The sequence below is a fragment of the Vigna radiata genome, chromosome 2, assembly GCF_000741045.1.
Source record: "Vigna radiata var. radiata cultivar VC1973A chromosome 2, Vradiata_ver6, whole genome shotgun sequence".
NCBI classification, from domain to species: Eukaryota; Viridiplantae; Streptophyta; class Magnoliopsida; order Fabales; family Fabaceae; genus Vigna; species Vigna radiata.
The window spans coordinates 23,746,992-23,755,251 of NC_028352.1; the positions used below are offsets into that span (position 1 = coordinate 23,746,992).

Sequence of the window (8,260 nt, forward strand, 5' to 3'; positions counted from 1 at the left end):
ACAAGTTATCGCATTCATATTCTTTAAAATTTACAAGACATGCTTTTATGCTAAGATAGTCTTTTAAAATTTTAATCTAATATACCCCTAAAAATTAGATTAAAACGGAAAAATAGTGTTAGTAATACAATCATAAACTTCATAAATTGAAAAGAAATATATATTCCAAAGAAAATGAATATGGACATTTGAATATGTTGCAGCATGAACAGGTGATAAAAACTAAGCTGTCATCTAGCACTAGCAGTTTATAGCAGATGCAAAGATTCCAAATATAAACAAATAGGTAAAACTCTAATCCACTCTGGAAACTGTAGAAAGGTAATGTTTATATAAAAGAATCCTTTTATACAATCATAAAATTATAGGCATAAACAACCGAACTATACTGTGTGAATCGCAGCATTTTGTGTGTATATGTGTAGCAGTTGAACATATGTTATGGGAAATCAAAAAGTAGAAGAAAAAAGAAAGCCAAATTGCTTTTGGGGACTACTTTAAGAATAGATTCTGTGTACGAAATTGTGTCCTTCACCATCTTCTAGACTTCCTTGATCTCCAAATAATTGCTGATGGGTTAGGACAGATTCTGTATGGGATTTTTGGTGGAGGGGTACCAGGGACTCTGCAATGCCATTCTCAAACCATGTCACTAAAAGTTGTCTTAAACAACCTTAATTAATGTCTCACTTACATCCATAAAAAATTAAATTTAGTATGTTCTGAAATTATTGATGGTACGATGTGCTGTCACAAAACTTACTGTAATCTAGAAAGATCAATTAGTGAAACATCCAAGTTGGTTGAACTGTCCAGCACTGATACTGCAGAAATCATGGGCCTCAATGGTGACACACAAGGCTGCTTGATGGCAAGTACTCTGCAGTTGAAAATGCTGGCTATGCTGTTGTGGGAATGGGCCATTGTCAATCTGTTGCAAATGAATAAAAAACACTGTTTTCAGTTCTCCTCATCTGATAATACTACAGTGTTGCACAAGGAAAAAGAAACCAACAGATTAAAGAAGCAAACAAACAAACACAAAGAATGCATTTGGTATGTGCTCAAGAGAATATAATAATAGGTGATTAGGTGTTAAAAAGCTTTTTGCAGGTGCATTTGCCAAAGAGTTCTGGTGACCAATTTTCTGAACACACAACACAAATTGGACAATTAATAAAGCAGGTCCCACCAATCCATGTTGATGTTGTCATATGAAGGCCAAGATCTTGCAGAATAAGATAGTTAATGTGAAACCCCATAACCTATCTAGTTGAAGTTGACCTCTATACACAACCTGAACTTGCTGTTTCACCAAATGCATTTCCCAAAGAGCCTTCAATTTCAGATGTCCATTGATAAAAAATAGTCATAAATTTTAGGGAGAGGGAGGACCCATATAATATTATGAAAGGAGAGTCATCATCATCCACCTTCAAGCTATATTGATAATTCCAATATGCATTTAACTGATGAAATTGAACTAAAAAAAATCCAACTTTAAGCTACATTGATGATTCCCATATGAATGAAATTGAACTAAAAAAACCCACCTTTAATCTACATTGATAATTCCCATATGAATTTAACTGATGAAATTGAACTCAGAAACTTGGATATGTCATCAATATCTGGACTTACTTGTATAGAAAACTACAATCATGGAGTCCAACCACAAGCATGGAAGCTCCAATCTCTCTCACCGTGGCGGCGATCTTGGTTCCTTCGAGGTCCCCTTCAGTCACAATAATTTCAACCTTTGTCTGTAACACAATCCTATTATTATGACACATATTCGTTAACTTGAACACATGAAATTAAATCACAAACCGAGAGAGAACAGAACAAAAGAAACACCACAAAAGGGTGCTTACGTTGGGGTAGTTGTTGCACATGTCTTGAAAGGAAAGTGCCAATTTGAAGCCATTGAGACGAAGAACACGAGCTTTGCTTCTGCTTTTTGATCTTGTGGAGTGGTAGACATGGAGAAGAGTGATTATGTCACCATAGCGAATGATGTTAGTGAGAGCCCATTGCAGAGCAGTTCTTGCTGCATCCACATCTTCTACAACAACCACAATTTTCTTCATATCCATCTCTAGCACCCTAATGCTCTCTCTCAAACATGTTCTTTTGTTTATATAAATCTTAAACTCAGCCAAGGTTGTCTTCTTTCTCTCTCTCAAAGTTTGTGTCCATTGTTTCAATCTTGATTGACCTTGAATTTAATAGTAGAGAAGCAAAGATGAATGGATACTCTTCCTTGCTCTGCTTCTGCCCTGTCTGCCTGCAATCAACAATATATAAATAAAACCATTATTAAAATGGGTTTGGTTCAATAATCACTCTGAAATTTCCACTGAAAGAGACAGATTAGGTCAAATAATTATATTTTGGTGTTATTGTAAATTTATAGATAAACCATTTTATAACCTAACCACTACAAACACATATTTGTGGATCTAATTTTTATGATAATGAAAAAATTAAAGATTATTTTCTATCCCAATTATTAAATTAAAAAAAATTATGTTTATAAAAATTATAAAATGAATATTTTTATAAGTTTATCGTAAGTAGCTTTTTATATTACAAGTAATTAATTGAATTTAATAAATCATTATAAAAATTAAAAGTAAAATTAAATATATTGATAAAACTTAAATTGGTAAGAATATATATTTACTATAATGACGGTTACACAATGATAATGAAACGAATTTTTATTAGTAATAGTTATGAGTAAAAATAATATTTTTATTATTTTTAAATATATATTAATTATAATTTTAGCTTTATTTTATATAATAAATTATTGGGTTAAATATGTTTTTAGCCCTATATTATCAAAAGTTTTTTGTTTTAGTTCCTCTCTCAAAGTAAGGTACATTTTAATTTTTTTGTTAGGAAAATTTTGATTTTAGTCTTCCAAAACTAATACCGGCCAACTGATATGGCTAATAGATACCATTTTTTTTCTTACGCTAAGTCAGTGTTTCTCACCTTTTCTCCCTCTCTCCCTTGTCTCTTCTTTCGATCTTCCACCCAACCTCTACATCCTCCCTCCTTGAGTGAAATGCCCTAACTCAGAAAGGGAGGGTAGGGAGGTTTGGTGATGGAAGGAATAGATCAGAGAGAGAAAAATATAAAAGGGGAGAAACATTGATTCAGTGTAAAAAAAAAAAAATCGTGTCAGTTTACTATTAGCTATATATCAGCTGATTTTTAATTGTATTAGTTTTGAAGGACTAAAATCAATTTTTTTTTAAAATAAGTACTAAAATATACTTACTTTAAAAGAGAAACTAAAACAATAATATAGGAATTAAAAATATATTTAATTCTAAATTATTATATTTAAAATAAGATGTTGATGGGAAATGATGCTTACTGCAGGATGATACATGATATACCTAGAAGAAACGTTAGTGGCGAAAATCACGTGACACTAATAGTATACAACATCAGTTAGTTATTTTTATATTACGTGACAGTAGTAATTATGTTATGTTTAGAATAGGTTAAACATATAATAAGATGATGATATATTAACTATATTTTTTAATAACTTTTTATAATAGATTCTGTATAACTACTTTTTTAGTTTGAAATTAATCAATCATAAAGTATCATATAAATGGTTATAAAAAATTGTTAATTTTTTTTTCCTAAATAATAATGTCTAATTAGTTTCATTCATGGAGTTGTAAATTTAGATTTTCACTGTAATTTTCATTCTTTCAATAAAATTTGGAATTCATTCTTGAAACTTCTTGAATTTCCTTATTTTTCTTTGGTTCTTCAAATATCCTGTTATTCCTAGTTCCATTTACATCACAAGAAGGTTGAAATAGGATTTGTGCATGATGACATTATTTGAGCATTAACTAACGTTAGATATATCTATCCTAAGAATCTTATTAATTAAACACTTATTACTTGACTAAAAGTTATAAGTAATAATTAGAGTGCAACTCCACTTTTACATAAAAGTTAAATAACAATCTTTCCAACTTACGTCACACACTGTCTTACTACATAAGTTTTAAATTGTCTAAGAAAATTGTTGATCTTTTACAAGATTGAGGATTTTAGAAAAAAGTTTTTCTATCACTTGGACAATGCTTTTATGCACTATGTTCTCTAAAATAATTTAAGAAGCCAACTTCTCTTATTATATATGTTTACAAGTCTTCTTAAATATCAAAATGTTTCAGATGTTGGGTTGAGAATTATTTTTTTACATTTTTTTTTGTCAATTCTTTAAAGTTATTTTAGATCTCCGGTATAATTGTTTTTAGTTTTCAAGCCGGACAGATAAGTATATGTTAAAAATACTTCAAAACTCAAGTCAGTTAAATCAGTTAAATGTATTTGATCAATTATCATAGTAAAGTCTTGAATTCTAATAAATGCAATCATTTCCTCCTTATCTTACCTCTATATTTATAGATTTTGAAGTGGACTTTTAATTAGGATTGACCTAATTACAACTTAAAAGTCAATAAGTGTGTTTTACCTGTTTTTACTTGTAAATATGTTGGATTTATGATAAACTTAATAATAAAGTAATTGATCAATATAATGATTAGTTATTCGGTTTATAAAAACTTAAAATTGAAAAATAACTTTTAAATAATTTTTTGGAAACATTGATTGAATGATGAAGAGAAACCAGTCTGTCATATAATCCATAAAACATGTTTTTGAAAACTTCCATTTACTTGATAAATCATATGAAAAATTTTATCCTTACTAAATATTTTATAGCTTCTTGTTATCCTGTCGTGATATCATTACTTTGATTTCTACCCCATGTTATCTCACTTTCCAACTTTGTATTTCTTATAAGCTTGAAAACTTAATTGTTTGGTAATAGAAAATGTAAAAATATGAGAATAAACTAATTAGGAATATGGTAAAATTGATTATAGTTAAATTTAAGAGAGAAAAAAAGATAAATATATTGTTATGCTTGTATTTAATGCAGTTTTAAACCAAATAATAAAGTTAAAAACATGGTATTTTTTATGAAAAAATTAACCCACTTAGATGGAAGAAAAACTATACAAATTTTATACTTAATATTCTAGCAAAAATTTAACTACATCATCAAATATTTAAAAATGTATAGAGGAAAAATCATCATCCTTTTCTACGTATCTAGATTATCAAATTTGTGCTTAGCTTTTATAGGTGAACAATGAAAACAAACATAGCATCAGTCCATTTTTTTAATAAAAAATCTTACTAAAGTTGCACCTGACATCCAAAAGCACAATTATGACATATTTTTCATTTTTCTTATTTTACACGACTAAAATTTGGAATATATAATAAATTACTTGTAATTTCAACATACACTATTACAAATTATGTTTTAAAAGTATTTGCTAGAGAGTGACTTTTAATATATAATAATAATATATGATAGAGTTTTAAAAAGGGATTTCGATATTTTGACACTCCTATTTTGACACTCATTTGACACTGTCACGTGTCAGCATGCGATTGGCCGGTAATTATTTTAAAAAAAAATAAAAATTGTGATGTCATTAATGAGACAAAAATTTGAATTTCTTGATTCCAATATTGCCCTTGTCCAATTTTATGTCATTCGAACTTTCTCTTTCTTCTTCCCTGTTTCATCAAATTCAAAGATGTCTTTCTTCCATTTTCTCCATTCGCACTAGGGTTCTCTGTCGCCGTTCTATTCTCTCCGTTGTTGCCTTTTTTTGCCTTCGTTTTCGGCTTGTTCGTTGTCGTTGGGTGTTGGCCTTCGTTAGCGTTGTGGGTCTGGCTGTGATTGCATCATTTGGTTCGTGGTGTGTTCGTTTTGCGAAATGGCGAGTTCTTCAAGTAGGGTAAGCGCGTGTATCGTTGGTGGGTTTTGGAGTTTAGGGTTTCATTATGATTTTGGGTTTTGTTTGTTGTTTTGCATTTTGGGTTTTTAATGTATGGTTTTTGGATTTTGTATGTAGTTGACAATTTGTCTCTCTGTTTCTACCAAGTACACATGTGCTTTGAACAAACGTTTAAGAAATGAGCACCGATCATTGATTTTGGCCACTCCTTTTGGGTGGTTTTTAGATTTTACTGAGAATGTTAAAGTAGGTAGGAAAATATTGAGTGAGTTAGTCTTTAAATGGGTAGATTAAAGTAGTGGTTTCTTAATTGGAGATAAAATTGTTCCTATAAATGAGCAAGATTTTTGTTTAGGTTTGGGGTTGAGTTTGGATGGGAAAAAGATTAATTTAAAGGGAGAAATGGAAATAAGTAAATGTGCCAAATACATTGGTAATAGGACAAGAGATTGGATTTGGTTTACAAATGTTTGATGAAGAAAGGAAAAAAAATCCCTTGTACCCCTTTTTGTAGTTTGTACATATTGGTTGGTATTTGTGAGATATTATTTCCCCAACGTAATGGTAGAGTTTATCCCATATTATTTGAAATAGTTGATAATTTAAATGGTTTAGGTAATTATTGTTGGGGTAGTTTAGTTTATCGCTATTTGGTACGTGCTTTGAACAAAGCTTCAGATGCTTTGAAGAAAGGAAAAGCCACAAAGAATGTTTATGTCGATGGATGTATTTACATGTTGCAAGTAAGTTATGTTTATTGGTTTAGAATTTCGTAATTGAATTTGGTGTTGTGGGTTGGATTGAGTTATTGAGTAACATGGTCAATTTTGTGTAGGTATGGTTTTGTGAGAATTTCATTCCTCCCAAAGGTCCAATAGAAAAACATCCAAGAATATTGCATTGGATGAATATAAATCTTGGAGACAAGGTGATGATAGGAGCATTGGAAAGTGGTGTGGTATGTGGTTTATTGTTAGAGTTAATTTTGATAGACTGATTTTTTTTTTATCATATATTTTTTCGTAGAATGATATGAATTGTTGAATTGCAGGTTAATGATGATGTTGATGTTCATTTTGTTCCAATGAAGGATAAGAATGAATTGAAAGATGAACCAACACAAAAAATGAAAGATGACAAGGCATCAACAAAGAAGCAACTAAAGAGAAAACGTAGAGAGCGTTTTATGCAAAGTTTACACCAACAAAAAAGTCTTGTGGCAGAACTTAAAAGGAGGGTTCTTGTGTTGGAGGAAGAGGTGACATATGAGAAAGCTAGACGAAGAAGACCACAGGATGATGGAAACAATGTGTCACATGAAGAATCGTCCATCTCCCTTGGAGGCATCTCTCCGGGAGGAATGCCCATCGATCCTCCTACAACGAAGACATATGTGACAAAGGGGTCACGAAGGCGGTACAAGAGTAGATCGCTTAGGACTCCTTACGTAGGATTGCTTATAATAAAAAATGAGTGAACTTTGTATAGCTTTCTTAAGAAGTTGTAATATGGAGATATTGTAACATGAACACATGTTTTTTAATGTGGTTTGTATTATGTACAATGTGATAAAAATGGAATTTGCCTTCATTATGATTTTATTACTTACTAAGTGAATTGCATTTGATATTGTAAATGGGAAATCTGGTTTTGTTTCAATTGTTAATGAATAAAGTTTCCATTTAAATGTTGTATGCATTTATTTTAAGGATGAAGTAAAGAAGGATTGTTTTACGTACAAAAGAATTGTGCATTTTCAACTAAGAAAACTTACTCCAGGACCTAGAAACAAGTTATGCAGAAAAAAGTTGTGGTAATCGTTTACCACAAAGTGGTAAACGATTACGCGAGCTATTTTGGTGATTTGGACACAAAATTCAACAGAGAGGGCCCTGATTTTGTTCACAGAGGACTATGGTATTAATTTTTGTTTCTATGAAGAGGTTTAGTTGTTTTGGTGTCATTTAGAGGTTGGAAGGAGTTCTAAGTGTGCTTGTTCATGTTTGGGTAGGCAAGGAAGCTATGATGTTGATTGGAACTTGTGAAAACATGTCCTAGAAGAAGTTATGCAGAAAAAAGTGTGGTAATCGTTTACCACAGAGTGGTAAACGATTACGCGAGCTGTTTTGGTGATTTGGACACAAAGTTCAACAGAGGGAGCCCTTATTTTGTTCACAGAGGACCATGACCAAGTTAACACGGTGTCAACTTTGACCTTTGCTCGCTATTTTAATGATAACTTTTCCCACCAACCTTCAAATGATGTGATTCCTTTTTTATTAGAAACTAGACTCAAAAAGGTTTCCAATGACTATTAATTTGAAATTTTTGGACATCTCAGTAGGTACAGTTTATTCCTTCAAGTTGACGCTTTATATATTCTTGCCAACTCTGAC

At 30.9% G+C, this 8,260-nt stretch overlaps 1 protein-coding gene across 2 annotated transcripts; it reads right to left on the bottom strand.

Annotated features, from left to right (window-relative positions):
• Positions 1-312: 312 nt before the first annotated feature.
• Positions 313-2,268, bottom strand: LOC106755935. Of its 2 annotated transcripts, none has more exons than XM_014638168.2 (4): positions 1,875-2,268; positions 1,642-1,763; positions 764-931; positions 313-625 (listed from the first exon to the last, which is right to left on the bottom strand). In XM_014638168.2, exons 1-4 carry the CDS (start codon positions 2,094-2,096, stop codon positions 532-534), a joined length of 606 nt encoding a protein of 201 aa, XP_014493654.1. In that variant the 5' UTR covers positions 2,097-2,268; the 3' UTR covers positions 313-531. The 2 variants fall into 2 exon arrangements, with proteins under 2 accessions (XP_014493654.1, XP_022631761.1); XM_022776040.1 differs by having other exon boundaries at positions 1,642-1,776; positions 1,875-1,985.
• Between the last annotated feature and the right edge of the window lie 5,992 nt (positions 2,269-8,260).

Bases quoted from the DNA above. Each gene is read 5' to 3' on its own strand.
- LOC106755935 (XM_014638168.2), bottom strand. From the start codon at position 2,096: ATGGATATGAAGAAAATTGTGGTTGTTGTAGAAGATGTGGATGCAGCA. The intron at 1,764-1,874 runs GTAAGCACCCTT...ATTGTGTTACAG, and splicing joins TGTGCAACAACTACCCCAAC to ACAAAGGTTGAAATTATTGT. The intron at 932-1,641 runs GTAAGTCCAGAT...CATTTGCAACAG, and splicing joins GATTGTAGTTTTCTATACAA to ATTGACAATGGCCCATTCCC.